General features: G+C 44.2%; 1 protein-coding gene across 1 annotated transcript in view; it reads right to left on the bottom strand.

The window, feature by feature from the left end:
• PAPPA2 (pappalysin 2) overlaps positions 1–3,733 on the bottom strand; it is a 317,270-nt gene extending 313,537 nt beyond the window's left edge. Inside the window, exon 1 of the mRNA XM_061383283.1 lies at positions 1,359–3,733. Coding sequence (XP_061239267.1) covers positions 1,359–2,274 — 916 coding nt within the window. The 5' untranslated portion in view covers positions 2,275–3,733. The remainder of the gene's footprint in view (positions 1–1,358) is intronic.
• Between the last annotated feature and the right edge of the window lie 14,000 nt (positions 3,734–17,733).

The raw sequence follows: 17,733 nt of genomic DNA, 5'->3' as shown, positions 1-17,733 counted from the left end.
AAAATAAAATCAAGCAAAACCACAAGAGTCTAGAGTGCTCAGTGTCTGGGAATCCCAGCTTCCAAAAGAGAAATTACAGCCAAAGAGGGGGGAAGACAGCGTGTCCGGAAGGGATGTTCCAGCAACACACCATCGCAAGAGGCTCCCTCCTTCCAGATTTCTTTCTCTGGTCTAAAATTTATTTGCAGGCACCCACCAGCCTGAGAAGTCTTTAATATTGGGAGCTGTCAAGCCCTTCAGGGGTTCTGGAGTTCCGCTCCCCGTCTGCCCCAGGCATACCTCTCACGACTTTGGTTTCCCCATCCATGTCATGGGACTGGCAAGCATCAAAGGGTGTTGTGTACAATCCAGATTAATAAGATGAAAATGGTTCTACTATGTACCTAGGTTTGTGTGAGGTTCTGTCCTGGGGTGGGGGCTCTGAAGGGATAAAGAGACACTGAATGATCATGTATCACTTCTAATCCCTTACCCACTCCCTGCTTGAAACCAGTATCCCCCAACCGTCCCCCACCCCCACTGAGGCAAGGGAGACAGTTATTCCTAATCCTACTCTTTTCTTTGTCCTTCTGGGTGACTTTCCATGAAAGCCAAGATCCGGGTATACTGTAAAATAAATGTGGAGAGTGTTCCCAAACACTGTTCCTAATGAAGACCATAGAATTATACAAGGTGCATTTCTGGTCCCTTTTACAACAGCCCAGGTTAGAAACCAGGGTCCTGGCTTGTGAGTGCCCATCTTTTCCAGTAGACCTTGCTAGTCCCAGGCTGGACACATGATTTTTAGGACAAGACAAAGGGGACTCCAGGACCTGGTCAAGGTAGTAGCGTTCTGCTACATTCCAGGGCTACTCGAAGAAAAGGAAACCAACCAGGACCCATTGGCTATGTAGCCGGCAGCCTTGTTTCCTCACTACCTAGTCCAGCCCAGGCATGACTCACTGCCCAGGTCTGTACACTTTCATGTCGTTTCAAAGTTGCCTGGGTTTCTCACACTGGACTATAAGAAATGGAGTGTGACACCTCTTCCCCACTGACAAAGAACCAGAGATCTTCCCCTTTAAAGAGGGATGAGAGAGTGAGCTGGAGGTCTCCTAAGTGCCAGCACAATGTATAGAAGCACACGAGATCAATACAAGGGACAAATGCTCTTGTGGTTATAGAGTCATTAATGCAGATGATGCCTGGGATTCTGCTGCGCAGATGAATAGAGGCCCTTCCCCCCCTCTGCCCGGCTAGCCCTCCCTGGCTCTTCTGTTCTGCCCCTTTCCCCTCCTTGCCCCCGATGTCTAACCTCACCAAAACCAGAAGCCAGCCCTACCCCACGGACTACGGAAAGCCCAGGAGTGGGTGATTACCTGCAATGATGGCTGGGCTGTTCTGTCCTCCCTCCGGTCTCACCCAGGCTTCCACTGTGAACGCCTCCCGGGGAATGTCAGCCAGCACTTCTGGACGCAGCAGCAGCGGCTCCCGCCTCCCAGAGAAGTACAAGACAGGCAGTCTTCCTTGGGGGCTCACGGTCTCTGCTTCCCAGGAGGGGTCCCCTCCACCATTCCGGATGCCACTCTCTGATGGGCCGGTTCGGACCCTAGGCGTGAGGGGATGCTTAGGCCACAGCTGGAAATGCTGGGGCGCAAACTTGGGGTCTCCCCACAGGCCTCCTGCCTGTCCCTTCACCACCTGGCGCCGACGCCTGGTCTTGGTCTGACCCTTCCTTTGGGTCTCTGGTCCGGATTCCCCTGGGCATGGGAAGGTGGTGATCATGGTGGCAGCCGAGGCTGTGCCTTCTAGAGTCCCAGCCTCACCTAGAGGCTCCTTGGATCCTCCATCGCCAAGATAAGTGTCATCATCTCCCAGTAGCTCCGACTGCCCAATAGGACTGTCCCCTCCCCACGGAGCGGCTGGCCGCTCAGCCTCACTCCTCATTCTTGCACTTGCAGTTGGGTCTGGGGGCACAGAGCTCACAGCCATTCCCTCGGCATCTTGCTCACTGCATTCTGCATGGTCCCTTCCCTGATCTCCTGCAGGGTAGGGCCTCAGGTAGTCCCCAGGCAGGCTGGGATAGACCCCAAAGAGGTGATGCTGAGGAGCAACTCTGGGTCTTCGAACCTTGGCCCCCAGCCAACAGTGCTCTCCTTCCGACAGCACCTGGCTCAGGTGTCCTCTTTGGGCCAAGGATCTCTTGCGTGTCCAGCCCAGCTCCGAGCTGACAGTACTGAGCGCCCACCCAGCCAGAACTACCAGGCTTACCCTCAGAATCTTGAAGCACATCATACCTCCCCCCGGCTCTTTATACAGGACCAGAAGTCAGCTTCTGGGTACCACACCGGGGTGATGGGGTTAAGAGGAGGAGACAGCTAGCTGTGGATTTGCTGTCCCCTGGCAAATTGTTTTGTTCAGGGACCAGACTTTTCAAGCAGCCCCCAAAGAGCACCTCTCCTGGCTGCCTGCACTGGGTGCTGTGACCGCGTAGCCTCTGTCCCTCAACCTCTCCCTATATATGTCCCTCAACCTCTCCCTTGACCTCTCTCTCTCTCTCCTTGCTCTAGTTCAGTCCTTGAAGAATGAAGTCCATTTCTCTGGGTTCCTTTGAATTTCTTCCAGAGAGCTCAGGTTTCTTTCTTTTTCTTTTTTTTCCCCCTTCTTCAATAGCTCCTCCCCTCGTTGATACCAGAAGGGGGACACGTGGGCAGGAGCCAAATCTTCTCAAATACACATTTGTGCACACACATACCACTCACTACCTGAAGTTATTAAAAAGAATATTAGCCTCCAATGTTCTTTTCTTTATCCCCCTTCCTTCCCTAGGAGTTACCTTTTCTTTGTCGTCTTTAACCTCAAATACACTTACCTTCCAACAAATTGCTAGAAAAACTGGTATACAGAGAAACAGAATTTGACGCTTACTATCTAAAAAGGCAAAAAAAAAAAAAAAAAAGAATCTAGGGGGCACAAAAAATGCCAGCTGGTACTTAGCCTTCACTTCCAGATGTCCTCCTCAGCCAGCTCCCCATCCAGCCTCCAGTCTGCCTGTGCAGGTCAGAATGTTTCCCTCAGCTCTGGGGTTGGTGAGTGCTGAAGGTTGTTTTTAATCCCCTTCCAACTTGTTGGTGTGTTGCAAGTCTCCGTAAAGTTCTCCTCTGGGCTGCCAGTCTGGTGCCCTAATAACCTTAGGAGTCTGAGAGCCCTTGACTTCACCTTCTGGGAGTCTTGTGGGTCCCTGGGAAGATGGAAAAGAGAATGAGAAGAAGAGCATATCCTTCAGGGGACCTGTGCTCTCCAGTCCCTCCTGCTCCCCTTCTCTCCCTTCCTCTCTGCCTATAATTATCTTCTTGTTTGTTTCATTTAAAGACAATGATGATGTCAAAGCTAATAAGTTCGGTGCATCTCTCCACCTCCTGCCTGTCCCCTCCTCCCTCCTGAAAACCTCCCCACCTCACTGAGGCACAGGGGACAGATGCTACTCTTGGTTTCCCCCGTAAACATCTCCCGCTTTCTCTTCCAGCAGCCGCAGCCTACACAATCAATAGCCAACAATCAATACTGTTTTGGAGCACTCTCTTCTGTATGTATTCTCTCTCTCTCTCTCACACACACACTCACATACACATACTCACACATGTGTTGTGAACAGACTTGCTTACTGCCTAATAAACCCACACCACTCTTTTAGGGACCACTTGTCTCGCTTTGTTTGTTTGTTTGTTTTGCCACATATATACTGTATTCTTTTCTTATTTCAATCATTTGGGATTTGAAAGGACAATACCCCAAATTCACTTCACATTAGCCATTGGGAGAAAGGAGAAATCAATTATCCTGCTGTAGGAAACATTCAGAGGAAATGCCATGGATTTGCACGATATAGTTCTTATTCTCGCTCAAGTTTCTCACTCTGAAGTTACTAAAAGTCACCATATGCTGAGTGAGCAAATAAACAAATGAGATGCTCAAAATAAGTAAATTACAAATATCAGCAGCTAGACCCAAACAACTAGTTTTTTTCATTGATTTGAAATGAATGGATAAAATGGGGAAATAAATAATGTGTATTTAACCTCCAAATTTCTGTTTGCCTAGATGTAAGCTATCTCAAGGAGTCCTACCCCTAAAATCATGTGTGTACCCACACACATACACACACACACACACATGCATACACACTGAGCGGGTCTGAATTCTCAATACAGGTAAGGGTGTTTGACCATGGGTGAATACAAAGCAGGGAGAGGAATATATTGGGTGCTTCATTCAATAATAAGAAAAATCATTTACAGTTCTAAAACCACTGCTTGTGTTGCCCACATATAAAACATGCAGCCCACATTACTTTGGAGTAAGATCACCCTGCCTCTTCTGCCTTGGGTCCCCTCATCATCTTCTAAGTTCCTCTACCCTAGCTAATCACTGATTGATGTGCTTTACAAATGCTGTATCCTAAAGCCTCCATCGCTGGTGTGCCCTGTCTCCCTATACAGCATCCACTGACACTTCAAGGCAAGTCCCTGAAGAAGATATCAATTCAGGCACGTGGATATCACTAAACAGAAATCCCTCAATCCTAGACTGTGCCTTTTCCTCTTAGCGTCTCCCTGTCTTCCTTCACTTTTCTGTCTCAGTCCTTTCCTCCACCTCCCCGCCTCCCACCAAAGCAGCTAAACAGAGATTGGGGCTTTGGAAAGGGGTAGGGGGGTTGCAGAGAAAGACAGAAAGCAGAGGAGACAGAGAGAGAGAGAAACCAGGGCAGAAAGGAGGGAAGGAAGGAGAGGAGCCTTAGTTTAAATGAAGGGAAGATACCCAGGTAAGTAAAGGAGAAGTAAACTTGCCCCTCCCTATGCCACCCCCAGGACCCTCAGAAAAAGGATTCATACCATTCATTTCAGGGAGGAGGGATACACAGCAAGGAAGAATTCCGCCGTGCGTTTGTTTCTCCCCCTTCTAGTGTGTGAATGATCTTGCATCCCCTATAGGTCTCTCTTGGTTCTCAGCTGCTAGTAATCCATTCATAAGGTTTCAAGAAGCTACACAAAACTCAAGCTTCCAGTTTAGTTTCTCTCTCTCTCCCCTTCATTCCTTTGCTCACCACTCTCCTTCAGCTCTTGGCAGTCCAAAGTTTAAAAAAAAAATGTTGAACCATTTCTGTGTTTTCCTCCTGTTGTAACTTTTGCTGTGACATCATAACCCTGCCCACCAACACCCCACCTCTCTCTCTCCTTTCCATCCCACCCCTCATCAGCCCCATGCCCCCAAAACACCCCCCACGGAGAAGAAGGGCTCCTGTCAGTTCCAACGTGTGAAAACACAAAGCTACTGGAAGGCACCCCCTCTGCACCGTCCCCCTCCTCTCTTCCCCTCCCTGCCTTACCCACCGCTCAGCCACGGCTCTCCCAAGGCTTTAACAATGATCCCATCTGTTTGACATGTGCGGAAAGGTGGGCTGGATTCAAATAATCTGTCAAGTGAATCAGATCAAAAACCCAGCAACCCCCTCCTCAATTCCATCACACACGCTCACTCGCCAGACCCCAGTCAAAGTGTGAGAGAAGTCAGACTTGCACACCACCCACCCTGGATGCCAGGGAGAAAGACACCAAACACGCCAAGGGAAACGCACATTTATATATATGTATAAATCCTGTGGCTTATTTGTTTATGACAAACACCCGCACCCCAAGTCTCCTACGCCTCTTCCCCAAGCCCTGCCACTCCACAAGTGCACAGATTTGAAAGCTGGTAGGATCTGTTTTGAAATCTCCAACGAGAGGGTTTTTCCCCCTTTTTTTCACTCCAAAGCACTATCTGTGGCGATCAGACTGGAGCAGGGTTGCCAGCAAATGCAGGAGGCCCCTTCTAGGGTACAGGCTTTCAAACCAGCGAAGCTAGAAGGAATGGATCTAAGGACACACAGCAGGAGCTGGCTGAATTTATTTTGTTTTGACGGGGGTAGTTGGGGAGGAATATCATTTCTGAAATGCCCAAGGAATGAAGGGGAGAGGATATGGATTTCTTAAACAGTTTTTGCAAGAGGAGCGGTGTCTTGTTCTGCAGGTAAATCTATAAGGCAAGAAATTGGAGCTTACAGATAAACAAGGACCGAGAGGGAGAGGGAGGGAAAGGGGAAGCAGGGGAGAGAGGAGAGAGGGAGAGGGGATGGGGAGATGGGGACGAGGAGACAGGAGGGAAGGGGAGAAGGGCAGAAGGGGGCGAGGGGAAAAGAGGAGGAAGGGAGGGATGAGGAGGGAGGGAAGAAGGAAAAGGGGAAAGGAGGGGGAGGGGAGGGATGGAAGAGGAAAAGGGAGAAATGGAAGGGGACGGGGAGGGGGGAGCAAGGGCAAAGACCAGAGCCTGGGAGGAGAAAGGACTGCAACAGAAAAGCAGCGAAGAGAGGAGGGAAGAAAGGGACAGAGAGGAAGAGAAAAAGAGAAGGGGTGGTGAGGCACATAAAATATGGAGACCAGGAAGGCAGTCAGACCCATGACAGTTAAACTTAAAGGAGTCAGAGAGGCAGGTGAAGGCAGACACGATAAAGTGGGGCAGAGGTTCGGTTTTCTGAACAGAAAACAAAGGGCATACGGTGGAGGGCTTCGCTGTTAGTGATCGGACACACGGAAAAAAGTCAGACTCCCAGGCTTCAACCTTATTTCTTTAAGTAAACCCCTTACCCCTTCCTCCTTCCCTGCCTTCATCTCTTCCTCCAATCCCCACCTCCACCTTCCTTCATGAACCTTTTTATTCCCAGTATTCCTCCCCTGGAGAATTCAGGAGTAAAATTCAGAACTCACCAACCCACCCACCCACTCACCCACCCCCCAAAAAACCCACCCTTACTAACCCCTGTCTTTGCTTCTATCCTCAGAGAGTCCTGGCTCCTGTTATCTAAAGACTGAGCTGTTTGTGACAATCTGCACTTCATTTCAACCCAAATTATACTATGTTTCCTTTAAGCCCAGGGCCGTCAGGGCTGTTTTGCTTGTATTTGCTGCCATAGTGGGGCTGGTCAGTTTCCATCAGCATTGTCATCATTATTATTAAGAGTCTTTGAGCAAAAGGGAGGAGCCAGTCCACGCTGGCGTCCACCTGCAGTATAGAGCCACAGTGGGGAGAGAGAGGAGGGAGAAAGACCCCTTAATATGGTCACTGATCCTTTCTGACTTTCTGATTCCAAAATCTGATCCCTTGAGGGAAAAGCTCAGCTGGGAGCCGGCCAGGGAGTGTAGTAATAAAAACCTCCCAGAACACAACCAAATGCAGTATCTATATATAGGAACCGGATCTGTTTTAGCTACTTGAAGCCTGAAATGACACCCGGAAACAAACATTTCAGCAATATGTTTATTGGAATCTTATTCAGCTAGTGCTGGAAAGAGTGAGCTTTTCTGAAGGATTTCACTTAAAGGCTCAGGGTTGTTGCTTTCTGCACCCACCCCCTTCCATACGGGCTTCCCAGGTGGCTTCAGTGGTAAAGAATCTGCCTGCCAATGCAGGAGACAGGAGATGCGGGTTCAATCCCTTGGTCAGGAAGATCCTCTGGAGGAGGAAATAGCAACCCACTCCAGTATTCTTTGCCTGGAAAATTCTAAAGACGGAGGAATCTGGTGGGCTACAATCCAAAGCGCTGCAAAGAGTCAGACATGACTGAGCATGCGTGCATACATGCACACCCTTTTCCATACACAGAGCTGGGGGTCAGCTACTCTGTCACTCATGGGGGTCACTTGAGATCCCTTCAGGGTGACCTATTATAGCCCACTCTTCCATGGATGATGAACAAGAGTGAAGGCACACAATTAATGGGCAGGGCCAGATAGGGTACCAGGGCTCCTGAATCCCTGTCCAGGCTTTCCCTCCTCTGGTATACACCTGTCTTGCTGTCTGCCACCCACATTCTCATTGGATGGAAGGATAATATCGAAGGCGGGCCCCTCCCATTCCACACTCAGGCAGCGATGCCCAAGGAATGTATGTTGGTCACATGTGTTCTGTAACTCAGAATCACACGCAGACGAAAGTAGAGATCTGAATTTCAACCTCCCCCCTGTGCATTTTAAGCCAAGAGAGGCCCCTATCTTTCTGTCTAACTGTTTGTTGCTCCGTATGCTAGATAATCATATCTTTTTTCCACAATGCTATTCCCATTTTATTATCGATGTGAGTTGTAATGCCTTGCAAAGTGGCTTCATCCAAAGAGATCAGAGTAGTTCATCCACAGGTTGGGCTTCCCAACCCCATGAGAACTGCCTGATGAAGGTAACACGCCAGAGATCTATTTCCCCTAGTGATAGTCCCTGTTGGGAAGTGTTGCCGGCCACATTCTAAATCTTGGAGCCAGTTTGCACAGCCCTTTGGCAGGGGAAACGTTTAGCAGAGATGCTAGACCTTGCCCTGCTCATCAGAAAAACAAAGGCTCTGCAGGGTTTCTGCTTGAATTAGAGTTTGCTTTGTACTTGGAACCTCTTCAAGAGGCAACCTCATAGCAAGAACAACAAGTACACTTGTATATACTTGCTTTTCCTTTGAACTGGTGCACATTGGCGTGCATTCTTTCTTCCTAACCACAACAACAAAAATGCAAGGCAGGACCATGCCCATTTTACCGATAAGAACACTGAAGCTGAAAGTTAAGCAACTCACTCAAGGACCTGTAGACTCTGAGGACGCGGCCGGGACAAATCTTAAATGTGTTGTGCTACATGGGAAAAAAAAAAAGACTCAAAGGCCACATCTGGTATAATTTCATTTATGTGACATTCTAGAAGAAGCAAATCAATAGAGATAGACTAGATTAGTGGTTGCCAGGAGCTGGGTGTCAGGTCTGGTGGGGGGAAGCTGCATACACGGCGTACAAAGGGACTTGGGGTGACTGGGGTGTTCACTATCTTGATTGTGTGACAATGCGTGACTCTGCATTTTTCGAAACTCAAAGAACTGTAAACTAAAAGAAAATAGATTACTGTTATGTAAATTATACCTCAGTAAACCTGGGACAGAAAAATGGAGCCAGAGGTAAGGCCAGGGTTTTTTTTTATTCTGAATACAGGATTGTTCTGTCCATATCCTGCAAGTGTCCAAAGATCAAAGGAGAGCATGACACTGCTTGCTGGTGGGTTGGGGCCACTCTGGGCCCAAACTCTCTGCTGATCCTCTTGCCTACCGGCTGAGGGGACCCTAAGGAACCAAACTGAACAGGGCACAGCTGGCTTCTGGTCCCAGTTCCATCAACCCAAAGGATTCTAATACATCAAATAAGCAATCCCCAAATGAGCACTGGTCAATGACCTGCTCTGCCATTCAGTAGCTACCTGTCCTTGGGCAAGTTGTTGAACTTCTCTAAGCCATCTAAAATGTAAAATGAGAGCTTGGAACAGGAGACTCCGAGTTCCCTTCCAGGTCACACTTAACATTCTCTAATTTTTCAACCCCACACTTTCCTGAGATTTTGTTTGCTCAGTTATTACAAAGAAAAAATAAAGCCATTGCCCACCTCCCTAAATATCCCAGAGACTCAAGTGTACAGTAACAATGGATACATGACACTTATTTTAGTCCTTAAAGAAAACCATATATTCAAATGTATTAATAACTCCACTGGAACACCAATAGGCAAAAATAAGGATAGTGTGTGGGAAGTTTTCAAGCTCTAATACATATAGGTGTCCTCTACATATGAGCCAATACCATGTATTTAGCAAATCAAATATTAGAACACATGGTTTTAGTATGAAAACACTTACGAGGAACAAGTTTTAAATTTGATACTGTGCTAGATTCTTAAAGTCTGCTAATTTCCCACAGTGGTAATAATAAAAGTATTAATGACAGTAATAGTGATAACGAACATGTATTACTTACAATATGGCAGGCAGAGTTCTGGCCACTTTATATATATTACAACAGTTCTCTGAGTGGGTGCTTTTATTATCCTCATGCTCGCATGAAGAGAAGTAGCAGCTAACACCTATTGAGTACCTACTATGTGCTCAAAGTAGCATGTACTAAGCAATGTACATAAATTATCTCATTTAATCAAACAACTAATCTATGAGATAGCTCCACTATGATCCCCATTTTTAGGTGAAAAAACTAAGGTAATAGAGTTCAAGCAACTTATTTGAACTTATCCACCTGGAAAAGATCTACCTCTCTCCAAAGTCCTTGCTCTCCATCACTATCCTGTGTTGCCTCTCCATGGAGGACTTAAGTACATGCTGATGATGCTGTGACTCTCAGCACACCAAAACCAGACTTTCCTGCTGAGGCCATCCCAGTGGTTTCTCTGGAGTAAAGGGAAGACTTTTCTTAAATCTCTCCCTCAAGTCTCTCATTGTTGAGGGTCTAAAGCCTCCAAGAAACATGACCCTGCTGATAGCAGCAGCCGGCCACAGCCTGCACCTCTGCCAGTGCTAAGGTACCGTTCACACATCCCTGTGAGTGTCTCTGCTCACTGCCCTTGCCCTCCCCCAACCCTATCCACCATATTCACACTGAAAATCTAGGGGACTTTTAACCAACCAGCCATAAAGGAAAAACCAGTCACTTCTCCAACTCATTAACTCCATCTGGGAGGTATCAAGCAAGATGGATAAATGTTGGGTTGTCTATTTATTATAACCGATACAAACTTTTAATACTAATAACAGCTATTAGTTGATGGTCTACTAACTATCATAAAATATGTACTTCCTATGTTAAGGTCAGCTCTGATACAGAACTCCAGGTTTTAGCCCAGATTCTAAATATTGAGCAGTATTCATGTCATTTAATTGCCAAAATGTGGTCCATGTATAAATATTTCAAAATGGATATGTCCCCCAGATGTCTTCAGCAAAGAGAGCAGGCCTGTGTATGAGAAAGGAAAGGCACCCTTCTTCCAGCCCAGCCCAGCTTTTGCATAGCTCACAGTCAGAGCTGGAGGCAGGAACACACACCAAGGTGGGCTGAGCCCCTAAGCTGTCAGATGCCCTTCAACTCATTCAACAGAGACCCTTTCCAGTAGGTGCCAGGAAAAGTTCAGGTTTCTCTTTTTCAGACTAAGCTCTAGCTAATGCGGTGCATAGAGTTAAGAAGGTAGGCACTGTGGATGACAAGCATGGCCTGTGTGGTCTGGCTTAGGTTTCAGGGCCACCTCTAAGGATAAGAGCATGCCTGTGCCATTGGCGAGAGGCTGTAATAAGGAGCATTTCTCAGCAATGAATCTGACACAGAGTAAATATTAGATAAACATGAGTACTATCGAAGAAGTCAATGCCTTCAAATGTTCTACCTTACAAGCCTTACACTTTCCATCACTCCCAATGACCCATCTTGATGCCGCTTCTCACTGTACTCAAAAGATAAGCCTTTCATATGTCCCAATTGCTCTTTTGTCTGTCTAAATCTATCATCCCCATTCCTGACAGCCCCACAAGTCTCATTTTTATAGCAAACATTCCGTATTAAAAATCCAAACATAGTAGGACCTACCTTACATAATTTTAAAAAAATTTAATGTCCTATTTATATTAAAAGAAAATATTTTACATTGAATTAAAATGAATTTCAATATATAAATGTGTCTGACACAATTGCATTCAAAGAATAAAGTAAAATGAAGCAATCAAATGCTTGAACCTACTCATGAATAGATTCAGATGTAAGAGAGAGAAGAAAATATTCACCAAATATTACAGGTGTTTTTCTCCACACTGATATTGTATTTTGAATTCAAAGTAAAGTAGTGTTTTCACAGAGTCAGCATAACTGTAGTAGTTCCAAATGCAGACCAATGGAGGTGTATGTGTGGGCGACTGAATACTATAAGCGGCGCTGTCATCAATGGCGTGACTTTCCAGAACGGGAAACAACTCTTGGTAAAATTTGCAAACAAATCAAAAGGAATCTTCCTTCAAAAACATAATGGTTGCATTCCTAGGGAGTTTATTTGAAGTATACAAAACAATACTTTTGTGATTCAGCATTTATATTGAACGTAGAATTAGCTCCTAGACTCAGATCATGATAAATGAGTTTTTCGTCTACATGAATGTTTGCCCAAGCATTCAAGAATCAAACAGGATGCAGGATGATTCACTTAGTGGGACTATTCATGCACTACAGGGATGCCTAATGTCCCTGGCGCCTACTTACTGAATGCCAACGGTAACCTCCAATCATTGTGACACCAAAACCACCCTCGCTGTTTCCCAGAATGTCCCTAGGGGGCAGCACATCCCCCACTGAGAACCACTCGACTAATTCGAGGCCAAAATACTATGCAGACAAATCTAATAGAACCTTATGTGTATATTTGCTCTTGACATACTGCCAACATCCATAAGGAAGGAAATCATGTGGAGGCTTCTACCTGCAATTTTTATGGTATTTGGTGATAAAGCTGAAGTGTATACTCCTTAATAGTGGTTTGAACTCTGTGTATCTCATATACACACAAAGATGTATAGAACACATTCTGTCAAATGATCATCTTTCTAAATATCTTCCAGGGAACTTCTCCTTGCTCAAGGAGCAGTTCACTCCATTCCATTAAGCTCCCTCTACTTAAAAATAAATAGAGACCTTCAGGGTATTATGCTAAGTGAAATAAGTCAGAGAAAGACATCATATGATTTCACTCACATGTGGAATATAAAAAACTAATAAACAAACACAAACAAAATGAAACAACAAACCAAACCAAACAAAAATAAGCATGGGAGTACGAAAAAGAGAGTAGTGGTTAGCAGAGGGTAAGGGGCTGGGAGGATGGTAAAATGAGCAAAGGGGACCACTGTATGATGATGGATGAAAAATACCTTTTGGTAGTAAGCATGTTGTAGGCTATAGAGAAGTAGAAAAATAATGTTGTAAACATGGAACTTACATACTGTTATAAATCAATGTTGCTTCATTTTTTTCAATTTTTAAATAAATAAAGTATTATTGCAAGACATAACTCACTTGGATTAGAATGTTAGTGGTTAAATACATAATAATTAGAAACAGAGGGTTGACGAGATGGTGGAGGAGTAGGTGGACATGGAGCAAATCTCCTTCCATGGATGCATCAAGAATACATCTACAGATGCAGCAGTTCTCATAAAACACCAGCTGATGTCCATGACAACTGGAAAGAAATATGTGGATCCACACACAAGTCTGTAGGATGAAGGAAAGAAGAGAGAAGGCGAGAAAGCGGGACAAGACCTGCAGCTGAGGGTTGGGAAGCTGAAGCAGGGGAGATACCCCTGCATCCGAGGCAATCGGTTGGGACAGAGGGGAAACATTTGAGGTTATCAGAGAGTGAGGCAGCTGATCTGTGACACTCTGAATGGAGTGAGAACCACACAGACCATCCGTGCCATGGCCCTACATACCTCAAGACAGGAATGCAACTCCACCAGTGTGCACAGTGGCTGGGAGCTGGAGGCAGGGATGGCAGAGCAATCCCAGGGGGGAGCCAGGGCTGTTTTTGACTATGGGGAGATGGCCTGAGGAGATGGGAGGATGGAAATCCACTGTGGGGAATGCCTTTGGAGGAAAGTGGGTGTGGAAGCAGGGTGCTACTACTGAGTCATGGGCAGGGGCTGGAGTCATCACTATAACCTCTCTCCCCCGTACATGCTGGCAGCAGCAGATGAGCAGTAAAGAAAGACCCCAGTAAGAGTGGCCCTTTGAGTGCCTGATGCACTGAGCAAGTGAAGGATCAGCCAGGGAAGCCCTTTGAATGTAAGCTCCCAGAGGCTAGAAAAGAATCCTAATAGAGCCATATGTCCTGCGCTGGTGGCCTCTGGCTCTCCTGGTGCTGCCAGGGTCCCTGCAATCCAAGCAGCCATGCCACCTCCACATCTGGTCCTCTCTGGGGCAGACCCACGTCCTCCAGGGCAGCCTCAGGAGCAAATTCCTTTGGATGACCCACATGCAGAGGTGGGCATAAAATCACAATTGAGCTCCAGGTGTGGAGCAACTAAGGAAGAGAATCAAAAAACTTTCCAGCTAAATAAGCTGCAGATTAAATTCACAAGATCAATTAGGTAGACTCTGTGTCTTTGGAATATATAAAAGGACAATGAGTGTACCCAAAAAAGAAAACACTCTAGAGCTCTGCGAGCTGTGGACACTGGAGGCAAGGGCACACAGGAATAGGACCAGAGTCTGAGCTGTCCTCACAACAGGTCCAGAGATCAGCCCTCCCCAGCACTGGAGGGCCTCCTAGGGAGGGGGAGGTGGGCTGTGTCTTCTAGCTGGGGGAAAGGATGCTGACAGCTGAGACACAAAGAAAACATTTATTATTATTCTCATGTTTTGATTTGCTCTGTGGTTGATTCTGGCTTTTTTTCCCCTCCTCTTTTTTTTTTTTTTCTCTGTTGTTTTTATTATTACTGTTTCTATTTAGGCTTTGGGGAACATTTTTAAATCACACTTTCAATTTCTTTTACATATTTCTACTTCTACTTTGGCTTTCTGCAGTTCTTTGAGGTTTTTTTGTTTGTTTGTTTTGTTGGTGGTTTTTTATTTATTTATTTATTTCGGTTTTTTCTTGTAGCTTTTCGTTAATAGACATAGATCTTTTCTATACTTCTCTTTAATTTTGCTTTTCTATTTTTTCACCATTTCTATTTGTTTGTCTTGTTTTCTTTGCTTTATTTCTCAGTTGGCATTCTGCTTTGGTTTGTTTTCTGCTTTTTGTTTTGGTTAATTTTGTTTTTAATTGGTTGGCATGATTTTTTCAGTTTCCTTTGCTCACTGGGTCACTCTCTTGTACTTTGTTTTCATTGGTCTCTTTTGGTTTTGTTGTGTGTGTGTGTGTTCCTTTGTTTTTGTTTCTATTTGCCTGATTTTTCTTTTGCGATTTGTCTTGGTTTCATTTTTTGTTTCTTTTGTTTGTTTTAATCCACTTTATTTCCATGACAAACAGCTGTCATGTGGGATCTTGATTCCCCAATCAGATGCTGGGTCTGAGTCTCTGGGGTGGGAGTGGAGAGCCCAGGATTCTAGACCACCAGCAAACTCCTGAGTCACAGGTGCATTAATCAGGGAGAATGCCCATGAAGGCCTCCTCTTGAATCCAAGACCTGGCATCACCCAACTGCCTGCAGCACCTAGTGCTGGATGCCTCACCCAAACGACCAGCAAGATAGGAAAACAGAGCCAATCATCAGCAGACAGGTGGCCCATAGACACCCCAAAACACACAACCTCACAAGATCCTGCCCATCAGAGGGAAAAAACTTATCTTCTCCCACAAGAATGCAGGCACAAGTCCCTCCCAACCCAAAGCCTACATAAGCCCCTGGACCATCCTCACTCACTGAGAGCAGAGATCAAAAGCAAGAACTATGACCCTATAGCCTGGGAAAAGGAGATCTTAAACATAATAAGTTAGAAAAAATGAAAAGACAGAAAAATATTGTGCAGATGAAGGAACAAGGTAAAACCCCACAAGACCAAATAAATGAAGAGGAAATAGGCAAACTACCTGAAAAAAAGAATTCAGAGTAATGATAATAAAGATGATCCAAAATCTCAAAAACAGAATGGAAAAAATACAAGAATCTTTCAACATATTTAACAAGGGCTTAGAGGAAATAAAGAATAAGCCAACAGTGACAAACAACACAATTACTGAAATTAAAAATACTCTAGAAGGAATCAATAGCAGAATAACTGAGGCAGAAGAACGGATAAGTGAGCTGGAAGATAGAATGGTGGAAATAACTGCTGAAGAGCAGAATAAAGACAAAGAATGAAAACAATTACAGGTAGTCTTAGAGACTCTGGGACAATATTAAATTGAATGTGCCAACATTCAAATTATAGGGGACCCAGAAGAAGAATAGAAGAGATAGGGTCTGAGAAAAATTTTGAAGAGATTATAGTTGAAAACTTCTCTAACGTGGGAAAGGAAATAGTCAAGTCCAGGAAGCACTGAGAGTGCAATACAGGATAAACTCAAGGCGAAACATGCTGAGTCACATATTAATAAAACTAACAAAAATTAAACACAAAGAAAAATATTAAAAGCAGCAAAGGAAAAGCAACAAGTGACATGCAAGGGAATCCCCATAAAGTTAACAGCTGATCTTTTAGCAAAAACTCTGCAGGCCAGAAAAGAATGCCAGGGTACAATTAAAGTAATGAAAGGAAAAACCTACAATCAATATTACTCTATCTAACAATCATCTCATTCAAAATTGATGGAAAAACAAAAAGCTTTACAAACAAGCAAAAGTTAAAGAGAACTCAGCACCCCCAAAGTATCTTTACAGCAAATGCTAAAAGAACTTCTCTAGGCAAGAAATGCAAGAGAAGGAAAAGACCTACAAAAACAAACCCAAAACAATTAAGAAAATGCTAATAGGAACATAAATGTCAATAATTACTTTAAATGTAAATGGACTAAACACTCCAACCAAAAGACACAGACTGGCTGAATGGATACAAAATATATATGCTATCTACAGGAGATCCACTTCAGACCTAGAGACACATACAGACTGAAAGTAAGGGGATGGAAAAAGATATCCCATGCAAGTGGAAATCAAAAGAAAGGCAGTGTAGCAATTCTCATAGATGAAATAGACTTTAAAATAAAGAATAAAACAAGAGACAATGAAAGACACTATAAAATGATCAAGGGATCAACCAAGAAGAAGACATGACAATTGTAAATATTTATGCACCCAGCATAGGAGCACCTCAATACATAAGACAAACGATAACAAACATAAAAGGGGAAATTGACAGCAACATATAATAGTAGGGGACTTTAACAACCAACTTACACCAGAGATCATCCAGACAGAAAAGTAATAAGGAAACACAAGCCTTAAATGACACATTATGCCCAGTGGACCTAGTTTATATCATCAAAGCATTCCATCCAAAAGCATCAGAATACACTTTTTCTCAAGTGCACACTGAACATTCTCCAGGATAAATCATATCTTAAGTCACAAATCAAGCCTTGGTATATTTAAGAAAACTGAAATCATATCAAGCATCTTTTCTGGGCACAATACTATGAGATTAGGTGTCTATTATAGGAGAAAAACTGTAAAAACACAAACACGTGAGGTTAAACAACACACTTGCAAATAACAAAGACGTCACGGAAGAAATCAAAGAGGAAATAAAAAACTACCCAGATACAAATGATAATGAAAGCATGACAACCCAAAGCCTATGGGATGCAGAAAAAGCAGTTCTAAAAGGGAAGTTTACAGCAATACAATCCTACCTCAAGAAGCAAGAAAAACATCAAATAGACAACATCACTTTACACTTAGAGCAACTAGAAAAAGAAGAACAAAAAACTTCCCAAAGTTAGTAGAAGGAAAGAAATCATAAAGTTCAGAGCAGAAATAAGTGAAAAAGAAATGAAGAAAACAATAGCAAAGATTAATAAAAGTAAAAGCAGTTCCTTGAGAAGATAACCAAAATTGACAAACCATTAGCCAGACTGATCAAAAAACAAACAAAGTCTCAAATCAATAAAATTAGAAATGAAAAAAGAGAGGTTGCAATAGACAACCTAGAAATACCAAGTATCATAAGAGACTACTATAAGTAACTATATGCCAACAAAACGGACAACCTTGAAGAAATGGGCAAATTCTTAGAAAAGTATAACCTTCCAAGACTGAACCAGAAAGGAATAGAAATTATGACCAGACCACAGAAATTGAAACTGTGACCAAAAATCTCCCAAAAATCAAATGCGAAGAACCAGATGTCTTCACAAGCAAATTCTATCAAATG

The sequence above is a fragment of the Bos javanicus genome, chromosome 16 (genome assembly GCF_032452875.1).
Source record: "Bos javanicus breed banteng chromosome 16, ARS-OSU_banteng_1.0, whole genome shotgun sequence".
NCBI lineage: Eukaryota > Metazoa > Chordata > Mammalia > Artiodactyla > Bovidae > Bos > Bos javanicus.
The sequence above is the reverse complement of the archived record's forward strand: the minus strand, read 5'-3'. Positions and strand labels throughout refer to the sequence as shown.